The following is an 18,349-nucleotide window of genomic DNA, read 5'->3' as shown; positions in this document are numbered from 1 at the left end:
ACATCTAAAGGCGGAACAATTCTGCTTCTCCTGTGTGTGCAGGAGAGTAGATTATTAAACAACCGTTTACAACACGCTGTAAATCAGCTCCATGCAGCCTGACTGACTGAGATCTTTGATACACCTGAGTGTGTGTGTGTGTGTGTGTGTGTGAGATACCCTATAACCAAGTCTTAACCCTCACAAAGGTATTATAGGTAGTGAGGACCACTGCAAATGTCCTCACAATCTGCTGCAGGCATGTGCACAACACACACACACACGGGTTTGCACAGGACACTGCAGGGACTTCCATTCATTTAGACAGCCTAAACATAGCCTTATCACTAACCTTAACCATAACCAGTTCAGGCCTAACCCTAACCTTAACTTAACTTAACCACAATTTAAATCTTAGTCCTGAACTTCCTCAGTAATGAGTTTCTGCATCATTTGGACCAGGTTTTTGTCTCCATGAGGAGCACTGGTCCTGACAAGGTCACACACACAAACACACACTCCAAATTCCCGTTAGCTTGTTATTCGTAATTGACTTCTTCTGTCCTTCAAAGCAAAAAGTAATTGGCTGAACGGCTAATGAGTGCTAAAACCAATTTAAAAAGAAAGCAACAGTAGGAGTAGGAATGTGTTTTTGATGAGAACTGGTGAAACAGTTTGAGAGAAAATACTTTATACTGAAAGTTGTCGTTTTTTTAAACACAGGTAAACCCACATAAATAAGATTATTAAATGCACAGTATTTGCCGTAACCATGTATCATGAGTAGGATGTGCTAAAGCAGGTGCATTCAATTTAAATACTAATTCAATTAAAATAGACTGCTTGGAACAGTGTTTGCCTGATATGGCTTTAAATGACTATAACTTTCACATTTAAATGTAACTCATCAAAAATGTGTTAGTGGGTTTTTTGACCAGTGGCAAAGGATTTTCGATTATTTTCATAATTGATTAATCTGCTGTTTATTTTCTTCATTAATCGATTAGGTGTTTAGTCCATACAATTTTTCAAAATGTTGATCAGTGTTTGTAAATGATATTGTTCTCAATTGACTTGTTTTGTCCCCGAAACAAAGTCATTAAACTTGAATGATTTCTTTGTTATACGGATCAAATAAACCAGAACATATTCACATTGAAGCAGGTGAAAGAAAACAGCAAACTTGTTTTAATTATCACACTCAAGATAGCATGTGATTAATTTAGTAATCAGTGAATCACTGATTAGTCATTGCAGCTTGACACCAGATGAATGATTCCCCACCCATCCACCCACAAACACATTGTGTTAGTTAATTCAGCTCTCATTTTGCTGACACCCAGGTTATTTCTTTTCCCTATTCTTCAACGATAATATACACAAAATCCTTGATAAAAAAACTGTAACACAAGCCCAACAATCAAGTCTCTTCACACTGACCCCATGAAGACTTCTTACACAGGATTTAGTATTTACTTAGTGATTGTGTCATTCCTCACTAAGGCTAGGGTAAATTACATTGACGTATTGTTTTCAGTTAACCCATTGTGCTGAAGCTGATGACTAATGATTTGTGGGAATGCATCCTACTTGGCTCAACAAATCTTACCACGTACACACATGACGCAACACTGACACTGACATAAGAGTAATTACAACAGATTGTCTCCACATTTCAGTGAGATCTTTGGAAGTTACTGTGGCTAATTCACACCTGTGGTCATTTCATTTATGACCTTCGATTTTAACATTTTAGAAAGGCAGCTCCTGCAAATGTGGCAATAAAGTGTTTCTTAATTCAAAGGATTAGAAACCTGACAATCTGCCCACCATTATTGTCTAATGGTCTAAAAGCTGTTGGGCCAAACAATATTAGACCAAAGATGTTCTCCCTGTAATAGTTTGGGCTTTTAGCACTGGAGTGCTGAAAATACAGGAGCATTATCTAAGATTAGACCACTTCCTCTATTCTTGAACAGACAGAGCAACACAGTCCATTTCAAACCTTGATGGAAAACACACTTCAGCCCTTAAGCCATATTTTCCACAAGTGTGTATGTCAGAATAAAACCCCTGACGGAAAGTAAAGGCTGTTACAGTTAAAAATAATAAAGGGAAACAATGTTTTAAACAAAGACAATTGATCAGTATGACTTACCCCTCTCCTACGCTTGTTTTACCATCTAACCTCACACAGGAAGTTTTTTTTCTACCTATAAGAATATGTCTTGCATTTGGCTGGAAACATTTGTTGGCCTCTCACTATCCCCCACACCGAAGTCCATAGAGAAAATCAGCATGTTTTTGCTTGCTGGGACACAGGTTGCTGGTCTACTGTAGTAAGTGTGTCACCTGAGGTAAATCCGAACATGTTTTCTTTACAAAAAGCAGTCTAACTGTGAGACAAATTGGCAAACATATTTTTAAGCTGGCAAACACTTACACTGGCATTTATTTAACAAGAGGAGCATTTTGTTTATTGGCTAAAATCTGCTTGTGCCTGTGCTTCTCAGCACAGAGGAGTGCATGGAGCACTATAAGATGCGACTACTACGTCATACTACCGCAGCCATCCATTTAAAATGGTGAAGGCAGAGACAAAACATGAAAATTTAAATTAAATATGGAGATGATTATAAACGCAGATTAATACACATTTCAAAATCAATTAACCATATTAGTCAAATCAGTCTCAGACATTTTGTCCAGCATCCCTAAAAGCACTGCTCTACATTTCTGAAATACATGTCCTCATATGGCAACGAACAAATGCCCATTGCTTCCTGTTGGGCGCACTTGAGGAAGCAGAGGGGTTTCCTGAACCAGATCTAGCTGGAGGTTTTATACTACGCCTCCTCTAAAAATCTAAGTTTGTTTCATGATCAGACACAGAGAAGTGATAAAACTCTCCAATAATGATTGAATAGACAGGGTTAAATAAGGGTGAAATGTACTCACCTCACTAAGTCGGTCATACAGGAGCCAACCACCATCACATCAAAAGCTTCTGTGGTCATGATCTGCTCAAAAAACAAACACATTTATTATTTTGACAGTAACAACTGAGCATTCAAGCCTTTTTTTGTCTTTAATATATCAACATTTATCCAACTCTCTGTGAAACCAACTCACAAACAAACCAGGACAAAATCTAAATCACATGGAAAATGTTGTGGGGCATTTCAGGCAAAATATGAAAACTAGTTTCCCTACAGCTTCCAATCAAAAATCATTGATTTTATTTATCTCCCACATTAGCATGAGCTCAAGTGAAACAAGGAAGAGGGTAAAAATAGAGCATTCATCGCTGGCTAAGTTGGAAAGGTTCCAGTCTTACTGGGGGTGGAAGAGGATAGGAGGCATTTCAATGCGACGCCACATGAACGCACTGCAGCCCGGCAAAGTCTTTAATTAATTCAATCCTCAGCTTGTATCGGAGCTAATGCTAGTGTGTTAATCTCTTTAAATCTTTTCCTAGGCAGAGGAAGACTTGAAAAGCCTGGCTGCTGGCTGTAGGATGCGTGGAATGCAGGATGGCTCAATTCTCTCTTCTATCGCACAGGATATTGTTTTCTCTCTGCAGGCATGAAAAACTAGCCTCGAAACCCTCCACTCTTCAACAGAAGCAGAATATTACCAGTCCCGCATTGTGCATCCATTTGCAACAGCAGAAAACCTTCCTAAGTTTCCCCTTTAAAACTGAAATATTACGCAACAGCTGACCGACCTAAGCAAGTGTAATGTAAAATGTGTTTAATCATTACACATTAACCACTTAACAAAAGGTTTCCTTCAGCCTCAGTAAAACACTAAACTTTATCTTGCTAATGAATAAACAAGATGATGATTTAAAGCTGCCTGGATCTATAAAAAAAGAGTGGATTAGTAGGTTATTAAAATACTAACATTTCAAAATTGCAGTTCTCTCTGCATCTCTGAAACTCTCCACCAATCCAGCACACTTTAATTGCACTTACTGTCTGACACTCTTTTAGACTATTTATTTTTGTTTGCTAACTATGTAGCATAGAGAGTTGTTGCTGGAGTACAATTCATTCTGTCAAACGGATCTGTATGCAGAGTAGATGTAGCAGAACAGCCAACAGGGGTGTTGTCTGTCTCTGTCTGTTCTGTGAGGCACGAGGAGGTGCAGAGGTGTTGTTCACTCTCAGATCACTTAATTTGCATTATGCTGAAAGGTTATTATTGAATTATTGATCAACAACACCAACCGACGTCTGCTGTGCTGAAGAATATTAATCGGTGTTTGCCAAACCTGGAAATGACGATGTTCTCAAATGTCTTGTTTTGTCCACAAACCAAAATGACTAACTTTTAATGATTTCTTTGCTATCCAGAGCAAAGAAATGAAGAAAATGTTCATATTTAAAAAGCTTAAACAATAAGAAATCTTGTTTTAATCATGATAAAAAGCTTCAAACCGATTGATCGATTATCAAAACAGTTGTCAATTAACTTAGTAATCGAATAATAATCGATTAATTGTTAACCCCCTCCAAAACACACAAACAAACTTAAACACACACGTTTACACTTAGGACACTGCATTGATTTCCACTCAGTTGGATAGCCTAACCCTAACCCCTAACTTAACCTTAATCTAACCACAATTCAAATCTTGGCCCTAAACTTAACCAGTTCCTCGGAAATTAGGACCAGGTTTTGGTCTCCATGAGGACTGGTCCTGATAAGGTCAGTGTTTATGCAAGAAAATGCCCTAATGAGGTACACTAACACACACACACACACACACACACACACACACAAACCTTCACCATCAGTAACATTTCCTAACCTAACAATATATTGTAACTTAATTTCAAACAAACAAGTCAAACCCTCATGCTCATGATTGCATTGAGTTATTCTGATTCTGATTCACCCACAGAAAAGTGGAATATCCACGTGTGAATCAGACCAGCTGCTCTCAATTGAAACACCACTGGTCTGACTGCTGGTACTGATACAATGTGTGTCTACACATACTTAAGTACTTAAAGCTGCAGTAGTCAGGATTACACAAACGTGGCTGATTACATATTACAGCTAATGTAATCTCCTCAGCTAATGTAAAAAATGTATTTCATGTAACAGCTGTGATCCTAATGCAATGCATCCAACCCTTCCAGAGTTACGTATGTCCCTTCACTAGGTCTCTCGCACAATTGTATGTACGCAAACTGAAGATGGATAGGTGGCTAGCTCCACTGAGTAATTTATTATTGATAAATCAATTAAGTGTTTCAATAATCAGTGACTAGCTGAGAATCAAAACAGCAGTTATTTGCAGCCATCTCACATAATAACAGGTCTGTTATTAGTGAGTACAGTAGATTTACCAAAGGCTGAAAACAGAGCAAAATAAACAATGCATTTGTTTTGATGTGCTTACCTGTGAGATACAACCATTGATGACCCTAACCTACATTTATAATAATAACTGAATCATACAATATGCTTTTCAGGAAAATTCTTATTGTGCATGTAACAAATCCATTTTTTATCAGGTGAAAGTCGCGAATATTGGAATAGCAAACTAAATTTAAAACTGCTGCTCGTGTTTAGCCGGACAAAGATCTTTTTTTAACTCTGAAAATAAGAAACAAAATGCCATCCACTCAAAGGGAATATGTGTTATGTGTTATGTCAAATAAAGTGTGTTGAGTGTGTATTTGAGATATATAATAGTTACCTGGAATTATAACTTGATCTTTAGAAGAAGACTGCTGACAACTGACAACAGAAGTGAAGTTCGAAGTTCACGGTATATCAGCTGGATAATTTGGTAGCCATTGCCAGACTCATTATTGTCACTAAATCATTACGAACGCATTTAGTATTGAAACATTATTGATCTATAATTATATTTAATGACAATTACTTTATGATTGACGATAAATAACTTAGAAATTTGTCTATGGAAATGAAATGACTCCTTTTTTCAACAGGCTGAATCACAGACAGCTAAGTAAGGGTCCATGGAAAGGACCCAAACATCAGAAACCGGAAATTGTGAGAGCATGAAGTAAACATTGGAGTTAACGCTGAGATAATTGTATTTCCTGCTCTTTCAGGTACTTTCAGGTCATATTTCATGTCATATTTCAAGAGAGATAAGTGTTTGAATTGTGGCGGGTTGACGCATCCTGTGGCAGGCTAGTAGTGACTAACGATACGATGCTTAAGCGTATTGATATAACTGAGGGGTTAGATATCAGTCTGTAGTGGTGTAACATTATGCCTTTTCCAGGCACTGTGCCGACTTCAAATTAAGTCACTTCATTGGCTAAGTTAATTGGGTAAATTAGGCTTGATTGTCTCTTAAAGAAAATGGGTATTTTATTCTCAGCATAAATGTCTCTTGACACTTCTCGGTCGTTTACAGAGATGTGGTTTAATCCACTTTCCAGGAACACCAGTGTGAATTGACAAATTTAAAGCATAAACAAAACAAATAATAACAAAGTAGCACACGTCTTTGTATTATTATGTTTTTTATCATCTTTTCCATACAAAAGCGAATCAATATCTTTACCCTAGGGATGAGCCGATATGTTACTCAGGATTAGTATTGGTCTGATACTGGTCAAAATCACTGGATCATATATAGCACCGATAAAATGTTTAAATCCGATACAATCCAAAAATCCTTTATATCGCATGCTTCTGTATACACAGACTGTAAAATGTAAATCAAAATCAGCAACAACATTTTAGCTGAGTTATGTTGTGGACTATTTAATTCTGATTTATGTGAGAATAATATGTGTTACACAGCTGGATAATTATGTCTTTGTAATAGCTTAAAAAGGCACAAATGTGTTTTAAAGAGCTTTATGGTATGAAATCGGACTGATATTAATATTGGCATATACTCGAGTTTAAGATATTGGTATCATATTGATATCATAACACAAAAAAGTGTTATCATTCCATTTTACATGATGTAAACATATAATGAATATCAATATAAGGTTTATAAATTGAGAACCAGCAGTGTGTTTAACAAAAACCACAATTGACTGGTTCTAAGCTTTCACTCTTTTCATTTCATGATAATGTTTTTAATCATCACCCAGCCCTAGTGCAGATCTAATTTTAATGGTACAGAAACTTAGGACTGTTTCATCAATGCTTTGAGAAGAATGATTGTGATAAGTCATGTTAAAGCATTTCTGTGTTTCTGTATCTCCACAGATTCCTCGGAGTGGATAAAATGAATAACATGTCCCCTGAGGTTGCACTGCACCGCATCTCACCTGAACTGCGGCCCCTGCTCTGCAGTGTAGTGCGGAACGGCCGAGTGGGACTGGACTCTACCAACTGTCTCCGTGTAACAGACCTCAAAACTGGGTGAGGGGTAGTTCCCCTGTTTTTTTGTTTTTGTTAATAGCTAAACACAGTGTCAATCAAAATATTACATTTTATATTGAAGATATACTCATGAGAAGAAAAAAAATATATAAACCTTATGGGGCCACATGGACATGCTAGCTGGGTATTAGTTCATTATATAAAAAACAACAAAAAAAACACTGATAACACTGTCACCAGGTGCATACAATTTAAGTGAGCATAATATGAATTATTTTAACACGCGTAATCCATGCATTAAATGAATTTCATTGTTGTCATAACTCCATTTAAACAGTATTTGGTATTAAATGAAAGCAGTGTATTGGTGCTGTGAGATATTTCCAACTTTATATTGTGTTCAGTAATATTGTGTATTTTAAATAAACATAAACCATGTGGATACCTTTTTTACCTTTTGCTCTGAATATTCAAGGTTGACTGCTGACCTTTCTTTGTCGTTTCCTAATTTACCTCATATTCAGATGTACATCTCTGACCCCTGGTCCCTGTTGTGATCGCTTCAAACTTCATATCCCGTATGCTGGAGAAACTCTAAAATGTAAGTGAGCACTCTCTCACTCGCTGTTTTTAATACTGGTTAAATAAAGTCAGGCAGGAAGTGATTTGTTTTATGTCAAGACAGACAGAAGCTACAGCAACATTGAGCTAGTAAAAAGAAAGAACTGCAAACGGGTTGGACTATGACTGAAAGCCCAAAGACACTTTCATGAAAAGTTTCAGGAGAATTCTACTGAAACTGAAGGAGCACTGGGCAGTACTTATCTGCACCCGGGGAGTGATGGGGGATTTGGGTGCCTTGCTCAGGGGCACGTCCATCCTGGGAAGTCCATTTCCTATCCTCTTGGCTATGAGCTGCCAAGAATGAAATCATTTCAATCCTGAATTAATGTTATTTCAAATGAACAAAGTTTAGCCAGTTTAGTTTTGAGAGAGCCACTTCTGTCTCACTGTAGGTCAGTTTTAAGTGATTCAGTGATTTTTGAAGTGGGGTCATATGAAGTACTTACTTTAAATGTTCTGATGGTTCAATGTGGTAAGTGGATATTATTATTTAAGTGGCACACAATGTTTTCATGGTATTTATATTGTCCTTGTCGGCTCTGTTTTTTTTATTTATACATATATATATGTGTTTTTTTAGAAGATGCATTTGTTCTGGCGGAAATAAACATATACTTGTTGACACAAGATTGAAGATGTGATACAGATATGAATATGAATAAATCTTTCAGGCTGGTGCAGAAACAATTTGATGATCATCTTTTGTAATGTTTATTAAAGAGCTTGTTCAGGTTTTGGAATTGGGTTGTATGAGGCACACACTGTGCTGAGAGACAGCAGGAGACAGGCAGGCACACTGTCAGTGAAAACATGGTTACCAGGGGGACACTGGGAAAAACTGATTTTAGCCACTTACACTACCTTCCTGTTGGACAGCCTTTATAGGAAACTTGAATTTTTGCATTGTAAACCGTTCACTAAAATCCATTGAGCAAATCCATAATTTGCATTGCAGAACAATGGAGTTCTTGATCCCCTGCATCATCAGTAGTTTCAATTGTTTTGTTTTGTGACTTTAGTCTTTGAAATCCTCTGTTCAGATTTACCCAGTGACACAAACGTACCAAATGAGGCAGTAGTAGACCAGCGACACATTTTCCCACAAGCTAAAAATGCAAATTTTCTCTGTGGGCTCTGATTTTTATTTTTACCAAAAAAAGTACCCGGTACTATCACTAATGGAAAAACAAGTAAACCAAGTAGAGACCAGTCGAGCGGAGTAGTGCTAGAACTGTATGTAGTAGAGCTGTGCACGTACCCAAGATTAAGACTGATTGTGTATATCAACACCATTAAACATTTTATATCACCTAGTCATAAATTCATTGCAACAAACCTATTGGCACCATAAACTTGGCAAACAGTAAGACCTAACCCACTGACAAAACTAAAACAACAAGAATATTTTCTGATGATGGTGGTGGCGCTGCCATAATCACTGAAATTATACCAGTAACATGATGTTGTTGTTTGTACCGCTGAACTTTTACCGTAACACTTGCTCACTTCTGAATCAAGTTCCCACATCAGAGACTTTTCCTCATGAACGTGCCTTCAAAGGTGCCCAACTTGTTAAGTGACTATAATCATGACTTGGATTGATTTTTACTTACTTTTACTGTAATTGTGGTGACTCACGAGACCAATCTGTACACACACACACACACACACACACACACACTCATCTCTTTCACAAAGGAATTCATTTGTCATGTAAGTGCAAGGCTTTGGAAACAAAGTTTTTTTTGTCATTCTTTGGAAATTACTCATTTTAGGGCCTACAAAACCATGTCAAGCTCACGTACCTGATGTACCTGACCAGTTTTCATAGTAAAGCCATGTAGTCAGTTGCACTTGTAGATTATTTGTGTGCAGTTTCAGACAGTGTCTTCCCCCTTTTTTTAACCCACTTCAGGACGTTGTCAGCGAATGCTAAATCTGTCAGCTCCATAAGTGATTCAGGTTTTTGTGGAGGATGACTAACGAGTTCACAAGTTCTTTGAACACTCTCTGAGTAATGTGCAGATGTAAACACTAAATGTAAGTCAATGTGTGTTCAAACGGTCTCATGAGACAATATCCAACTTTTTTGCACATCATAATAAATTGAATTTCTTTTATCAGGATGATTGTGAATCGGGTAAAATATTCATATTCTCACATGAATAACTTTTCTTTTTATTTATTTATTTTTTTTTATTTATTTATTTATTTATTTAAACATAACAGTGCAGTTCACATAATATACATAACCGAAAGGGAATGCGGGAGAAGCAAAGCTTAACTAGTCCCGCCCCCATTATCATCATATATTTCGTTTCCTCTCTTTTTTTTTATGACATTTTGACAAAGAAAACATGTTTCAGCATCCGATAGCACTCAGAGATATGGTCTTGCTCTAGACAGTCAACTCCGACTCCATGTGTGTTTATTCATGTGTCCATGATGTTCCGTCGCGCGTCACATTCTCGACTTGTTGCCTGGCATATTCAACTTCCCAAAAGTCACAAATAATCCAATCAATAGAGGGCAATGCATCATATTATTTATTTATTTTTATTATTATTTTTTTTTTTTCACTTTAGTCAAATTTTCATCCGTAGGATTCGCCTCGCTTTTTCTTTTTCTTATTCATATTCTCACATGAATAACTTGAAATGTGCTTTCTATGAAATATGCTTTCTATCTTGCCAACATACAGTTTTAAGCCTCTTTTCCATTGGTCAAAAAACCTGCCAAATACCTGCTTACAATCTGTGTCTGCAATGGGAAGAAATGTGTCCAGCTTCAGGGCTGAACAATTAATCCTTTTTTAAATGGAAATCACAATTTGAAACAACTGCATTAATGAAGCTTAAAGGCTGCAGTTTAATTCCTGTAAACGTTACACATAAACAACTGAAACATAAAATATCTTTGAGTTATCATCCTTGCAATGGGATACAGAGTGGTGAATGTGTTGATGTTGTCACGTAATGCTTAATAATAGGGATGAGCTGATCAGTGGATTTTTGGAAAGAGAAAAATGCAAAATCGGATGTCCGAACATCCCATTTATTGCACGAGTCACGTCTTGCAGACTTGAAAATAAATCAGCAGCAGCAGAATTTTAAAATGCATGTTACAAATGTGTCCTTAACTGCTTTGTAGTTTAAAAGGTGTGAAATTACTGTGTCGGTATCGCACACGAAAAATTGATTTAGAGCCATTAACATTTTTAATCTACTATACAGCGTGTATTGAACTGAACCTTGACTTATCTAGCAAAATAAATTAAAAAAATTAAAACGCAGTTAAATTTATTCCGTAATTGCTCAGCACGTGATCCAGTAAATGCATGTGGACTAAAACAATAGTTAAAGAAAAAAATAAAAATAAAAATATTACTACATAATTGTCAGTGCCGTCTATGCAGCTTTCTTCTATTTTGTGTTGCACTTCTGGTTGTTTGTGGCACATTTGTGACTTCAACCTTGTGACTTGATCTTATTGAAAGTTTACAGTATAAAAATTAAGTAGAAAAAGTTTCAGAAGTGGATTCTGCTATTAAAAAAACAAAATGTAAGATAAAGTGATTTCAATGTGTTGTACAGCTTTTTAGAATTAAAAGCATATTCAGTGCTAGTCGAGATTTTAGAGTTAAAGGCATATTTAAAGCCTATTTCTCATATTGTCCCATTCTTTATCGTTTGTGTCAAGCAGTTGTATTTGGTGAAAGACGCTTGTGCACTGGGGGAAAAAACCTGTGGTTTCTAAGAGGAAGCTGTTTAACTTAGTTTGCATAATAGTCTAAAACGCTATTTGTGCAGAAATTACTGTGACCCATCTCAGGATGTTGTGGCCAGACTTGAGGAATGCGTATATGTCAGGTGTAAATAATAAGCAATGCAACACAGTCATGTAGTGACATGTAAGAGTGGTTGTCAACATCGGGGTGATTACAGGATGACATTTCAGTCCTTACTTTACCTCAACACCAGTGTTGTTCTTGTAAAGCCCATGAACTCTAATGGGTGGTTGGATTTACCAGGAACAATTGAAATAAATACTGGATTTTGTTTGTTGTGATTGAGCCAAGTCATTGAGACTATCTTTACCTTGGAGGTGATATAAAGTAGAACGTATGTTTTTAAACTTGTGTTTTTTTGGGGGGCTTCTCTCTGACTGTGAACTGAATATCAGGGTTATGAGGACATCATCAACTTTGGTGTTTATAAAATACTGATCACAATTTCCCATCCTTGTATTAGAGTGTAGTAGTTACCATTTTGATGGTGTGGTAATGCTCCACCAAACCTCTAACATAGTGAATATTTTGTTGGGCACCTTATAGCCTATAGTGGAAAGGAAACTTGGCCTGTAACTGGAGGGTTGCTGGGTTCAATCTCAACTGGCCAAGGGCTGTCCCCATTGCTCCCCATTGGGTTAATTTAGTATACTTGTAGTGATGTTCCCAAGCCCTGAAGAATAGGAGTGAAAACATTTTATGCCATATCAAATATGTACGAAGACAAAAAAAAAAATTGTTGAAGCTTGACTTTACCTAAATTGTTTAGCCCTACTGATTTGACAAATGCTCTGACTAATTCCCTTTCATAGACTGTATTTCAAAAAAAAAAAGATCTTGTATTCCACTTCCCTCCTGATGCCAACCAGGAAATGGTAAGAAATGGAATAGCCACTCGAGAGCAACACTGCTAGTTACTATATATTTAAATAGTGGTCTATGCGAAAATAAGCTTCTAATTTTCTTTTGCTTCATAATATCAGTTAACATTTTCCTGAAGAGTTAATGGTTTCAATCTGTGGTTTCTTCTTTAATAGATTATGGTGCACAATGTTGTATGTGAGATATTTGGACACCAATGTGATTGATAGCTAGTATCGTCCAATAGGAGCCAGCCTGAGCTTCCGTTTGCTAAACGTTAACATAGCGCCAGCCACAATGTGAATCTAGGCTTGAACACGGATATTCTGATTATTTTGAGTGATGTCACGACCTGTTGCTACTTTGTCTTTCACCAGAAATTCACATATGGAAGTAAGAAACAAATAAGACTCTGGTGAAAGTTCCTTTAGAGTAAAACCATTGGCCCTTAATGCTGCCCAAGCTCCCTCCACCTCACCACTGAAGCTGGTTCTACTAAACAAAAAAATTGCAGCCTTTGTTGTTTTATACTGTATATTATGACCCCATGTCTTCAATAACGTCTCCGACTGGAGTAGAAGACAAACTTTGACAAAGCCATGTTATGCAGTGGACTATGGAGCCACTCAGACTGCACAAGAAAAGTGGTGTCTTATGTTCTAACCTGTTGCACTGAGGAGCCTTGTTTTTTTTTGTTTTTTTTTTTTGTCTGGATCCGTGCCAGTACATATCTGACAAAGTTCCAGTAGTTTCTAACAGATTTACAGCTCATCCTCTCCTCGTTTGACTCTTCTCCACTGGGAAAACACTTCCACATGTGTATGTTTGTCTCTTCTTGCTGTCGCTAGAACAATGAGGGAAAAAGAAAAAAAGCAGAACAGAACAGTCTTGCAGACATAAATAGAATTGTGTAACATGATAAGAGAACATTGTGAACCAGTCTAAGCAATGTGTGTTATTTAATTGTGTTATGACTCTTTGTCTTTGCCTCAGTGAGGGCCATTTCCAGCTATTGTTTTTGTTTTATTTTACCTGAGTGCAGCTCTTTTAATTGGTTGGTATAAGCTTTTTTTTATTCCGTGTATTACTTTGACAGAATAAAAAGCAAAACCAAGTATACTAGATTCAAATGCATTTGTTTATACACAACAGACCTGTTTGTCAGGATCTGAATGGCTTTGAAGTTCAAATATGTTTTGGTTTATTTTGTTCAGTCACTTAAAAAAAAGAAGAAGAAGAAAAAAAAAACTACCATAACGAGCCTTTCATCAAACTGTTGCCACCACAGTTTCTCTTGTTTCACTGTACCAATGTACCGATGAAATCTAAGTCAGACTTAGGAAGTGATGATGGACAATAACCAGCTCATTGTCTTCTCTTTTTTTTTTCTTTTTCACAGGGGATATCATATTCAATGCACAGTTCCCAGAATTACCTCCAGATTTCATTTTTGGTGAAGATGGCGAGTTTCTCCCCGAACCCTCAGAGCTACCGGTGAGCATCTTGCCTTATCTAATGATTTTAAGCTGCTTTCACACACATCTGGATATTTTGTATTTGAGAAGGCCAATGTCCACAGAAGTCACATTCCGACATCCACATGAGAAGGCAGCATGAGAAACTATATAAACTAACCAGACGTTATTGACACATCACCAAGGAAACAGTGTGAGACACAGACGATCATGCTTACTGAATATAAGACAAGGAAAACTGATTTTAGCCACTTGATTTATTGCTTAAGACTAAATTTAATAAGATTTTATCGGGATCACTTCATGAAATCCATACCTGCCTAAGCCTACAATAACTTAGGATTTTATTTGCCATTTTATCTCAACATCAGACAGCCTTCTCTGCCTGGACACTGAAGCTTCTTAACTGTTCGCTCTCTGCACCAAAGTCCATGGAGATAACCAATGTTTTTAGTTTGTAGGTAGGGACTTGTGAAGAAAAAAACAAGACCATTGTTTTCTTCCTTGTTGATAAACAAACCTGTCCCATTTGGTAAGTTTGTGTCACTAAGGTACATCTATTTGAAACAGCAGAATGACATATCTGATTTTCTCTCTGGACTCTGGGGACTGAGCACTTTACTCAGCGACATAATCTGCAGTCTCCAGCCAGAAAAGGCTGTCTAACATCAAAGAAAAATTGACAATCACGATCAACATGGTGTGAGTGAGCTGGTTGTTGAGGCACGCCCAGTGTAGTTAGTCCTGACTACACACCACTGTCTCATATAGCCACACACAAAAGCCTGAATTACTCCATAAATTAAGTGCAGCAAGTGCATGTGGAAGCTTAATAGATCATTTGCAAGTCAGCACAGGGCAAACAGTGACAGTGACTACAGATCTCGAATGCAGCATTATAGCAAACATTCTAGGCTTTGATTTGTTTTTGTTTCATTATAAAACTCAAGTGCAGCAACAGTTTTTTTTGTGTGTGTTTTTTAATCTGAAAACAGGTATTGGGTGCTGTTTATTCCCAGGAGGAATTTAAAAGGCTAATTGCTGTTATTATGTACAATACTTATTACTATATGAAAACACTTTTATTCCTTTCTGCTCGTTGAAGCCAGATCCTGTCAGATTAGTGCCACTGAGTGATCCTAACTGTCAGACAGATGCCTCAAATTAATGATCATATCTTTACACGTCTCAAGTGAGGGAGGAGCTGAATGAAGCAGTGCCACACACCCTTTGACAAAGCAAGCAAATGTGTTAACAGCTTTAGGGATGTGGTGTTAGAAGGCTGCAATAACAAAGGTGTAATAATTAGCATTTGCATTTCATCGCGTCATGAACTCAGTTATTTTCTGTTACTTCAATTGTGAAACAGTGATTCACATGGACATTTTTTTAAACACATGAATTGTGCTGCAGGGCTGTTCATAAAAACCAGCAATATTACCCAGCATTCAGATGGAAATGTTAGAGGAAATTCTACCTTGAAGGGAAATTTGTGGCATTAGTTTGTCCTCCATTTGTGTAGTCATAACTTCAAAACATTAACATTGTGTTTCCAGCGCTGCATTGTGTTATAACTTTTTAGCAGAAAATGCAGAGTCAGTTGTATCCAGACTTTGCAACTTTGAGAACTGGTTTTCAGGCTCTGATTGCATCAGCAGTGTTAAGTTTCCAACAAGGTGTGGTTTTAATGTTTATATACTGTTACAAGTTGCTGCTTGAGAAAAAAGTAGCTTCAAGGAGATGATACGTTCCAGATGAGCTGTGTTCATGTTTCATTCTCCAGCCTTCTTGTTTTTCACTTTGACAGTCTGAGCTTGGTGTTTTGGGATCATGAGTTGTTAAGTGATTGCCGTTGAGTTTTACAAAGGCATAATTATTAAGTGTCAGACAAAAGTTGTTATTGTGGAAAATGAAGTTAAGTAATTATCAGGTTTGGGCCAATGAAATCTTAATCTTGGATCAATAAAGTCATCCAGCTTTAACATTAGGCCTTATTTCACTTAACATTACACTATACACTATTACACTATAAGATAACTTAAAATGTGCCCCCATGTTGCTACTGCTGGAATGTTCAGCTGACGCATACATAAAAACAACTTTAATTTGAAGTTCCACAACCGTTTCCAAAAGGCACTTTTATACTGATCAAAGTGCAACTCACTCTCTGTGGCCAAGTCATAAAATCTCTGCAATCATAACAACAAGGCTGTTACTGAATTATATGTATGCTCATTTCAGCCTGACCTACATTTCATTTTCAATCAGTCAACATTATGCTACTATGACAGTAAAGCAGTGCATATGTTGCACTGGGCAAGGCTCACACAATCACAAAGTTTTCACAAAATATGTATTTATTTATTTTTTCAAAATTTGCTCACAGTATATCAGATTTAGAATATGTGTTCACCGACCAGGAGGTTTATTTGTGCACAGGCTAGCTAACCACATTCTTTATTTATTAATGTTATTTTTTATGTATTACCTTTACCCTGATTGTCTTTGCTGCTGTAACAATGCACATTTCCCTGTTGCAGGACTAATAAAAGATTATCTTATCTTATCTTATCTTGATGGGCTGTAAGTCAACTTTTTCAACAAGTAATCCCTCCTGTTACATTGGTATTAGCTAATTCATTTATAATTAATGAGCGTATATACTGAAAACAGCCGTGCAGTTTTTGTTGGGAGACTGCAAAGTTAAGTTAAGTTTGCAGTGAAGTGTTTGACTCAGCAATTTGCAATAGTTCCCATGGGTTGGGTTGTAATCTTTTAAGGTGCTACAATAAAACTGAAATGTTCATTTTTTTTTCTCAGTTATTATTGTTTCATTTGGAAATGTCAGCAATTACAAAATATAAGGAATATCAACATTGCACATATAATAATGTACATTTTCTTAATATGAATGCATACTGTATCCATATTTTTTCACTCACTACATTTACATGACATTAGAAAAGAAAAACTTGTACTTTAAAATATATGCACACTATTCTCAAGGTTTTCAAGCAGCACAGCACAAAATCTGCTTTTAATGATATCCTTTTAGCTGCTGACTCTGGTGACTGTATTATTCTTGTGCTTTTAGATGTAATTGCTGCTTTTAACACAGTGGACCATGAGAACTCAATCTCTCGCTTAGAGCAGTGGGTGGGCAGTCCTGTACTCCTACAATACTGGAGTGGTTCAGGTCCTACTTGGCAGATCAAACGTTCTGTGTCAACCTTGGGGACACTGTATCCTCCTCTGCTCCTTTCTCGTGTGGCGTCCCTCAGGACTCAGTTTTAGGCCCTCTACACTTCTCTCTATCTGCTCCCACTTGGCTCTATACTTAGGAGGCATGTCATTTCCACACTCCACAAGAAAAAAAAAAGCCTATTTCATCCAATAATTTCTTAGGTGTCTTGATGACATAAAGGCCTGTATGGTTCTTAACCTTTTAAATTGTGAGTTAAAAGAAGTCATGGTTTTTGGTACTGGGACTCCCCCCCGTATGTCTTAGTGTATCAAGCCAACCATCAATAACGTAGGATTAAAAATGGACTCAACAGAAGTTCAACAGTCAGATTGGGACTATTGTGGAATCAAGCTTTTTCCAGTTGAGGCAGCTGGACAAAATAAAGCCAATTCTCTCACAGCAGCACTTTGAAAACAGTAATCCACTCCTTTGTCACCCCTTGGCTGGATCACTGTAATGCACTTTATGTGGGGATTATTGGGTTGCTCATCTTCAGATGGTGCAAAGCTGGCATTCGTGAATATGAGCACATTTTCCCCATTTTAGCGTCACTCCACTGGCTGCCCATACATGTTAGGATTTTACTTTTATTTGTTTTTAAATCCCTTAATGGCCTTGCCCTGCCCTACCTCTCTGAGCTGCTACACCTTCACACACCTTCACTCACTCAGGTCACCTGATCAGCTGCTCCTAGTTCGCTAAAAATGAAATGCAAGCTCAGAGGGGACCGTGTGTTTGCTGTTGTAGCCGCTTAACGGTTGAATGATCTGCGCACATTAGACAGGTTGTGTTTTAAAATCTCTTCTTAAAACGCATCTCTTTTCATTGGCTTTTGTGGTCTATTGTATGGCTGTTACTTTTACCCATGTAAAGTTGGCTTGGGTTGGATTGGATTTAACATGTTAGTCCAACATAACTAAATAGTACTAAATCTAATTTCTCTAAGTCAGACTAACACACCCAGATAATGTGGTCAGGAATCGAATTACTACTGCGTGTTTACATTTTGTTAGACCAGAGTCGGACCCAAGCTGGCCAAGGACC

The 18,349-nt window shown here is 37.2% G+C and overlaps 2 protein-coding genes across 3 annotated transcripts in view; one reads left to right on the top strand and one right to left on the bottom strand.

Annotated features, from left to right (window-relative positions):
• rbks (ribokinase) overlaps nt 1-5,758 on the bottom strand; it is a 42,578-nt gene extending 36,820 nt beyond the window's left edge. For both annotated transcript variants that reach the window (XR_006362013.1, XM_044047955.1), the window contains exons 1-2: nt 5,693-5,758; nt 2,938-2,999 (exon numbers count right to left, since the gene is read on the bottom strand). Coding sequence is in view for 1 of the 2 variants with exons in the window: in XM_044047955.1 (XP_043903890.1) it covers nt 2,938-2,996 (59 nt within the window). In the remaining variant the exon portion in view is untranslated. The remainder of the gene's footprint in view (nt 1-2,937; nt 3,000-5,692) is intronic.
• A 251-nt stretch (nt 5,759-6,009) lies between these two features.
• The window catches only part of babam2 (BRISC and BRCA1 A complex member 2), an 84,206-nt gene continuing 71,866 nt past the window's right edge, over nt 6,010-18,349 (top strand). The window contains exons 1-4 of the mRNA XM_044047821.1: nt 6,010-6,074; nt 7,198-7,353; nt 7,839-7,915; nt 13,986-14,080. Coding sequence (XP_043903756.1) covers nt 7,217-7,353; nt 7,839-7,915; nt 13,986-14,080 — 309 coding nt within the window. The 5' untranslated portion in view covers nt 6,010-6,074; nt 7,198-7,216. The remainder of the gene's footprint in view (nt 6,075-7,197; nt 7,354-7,838; nt 7,916-13,985; nt 14,081-18,349) is intronic.

The sequence above is a fragment of the Solea senegalensis genome, linkage group LG16, assembly GCF_019176455.1.
Source record: "Solea senegalensis isolate Sse05_10M linkage group LG16, IFAPA_SoseM_1, whole genome shotgun sequence".
Taxonomy (NCBI): domain Eukaryota; kingdom Metazoa; phylum Chordata; class Actinopteri; order Pleuronectiformes; family Soleidae; genus Solea; species Solea senegalensis.
This window is presented reverse-complemented; position numbering and strand designations above follow the sequence as displayed.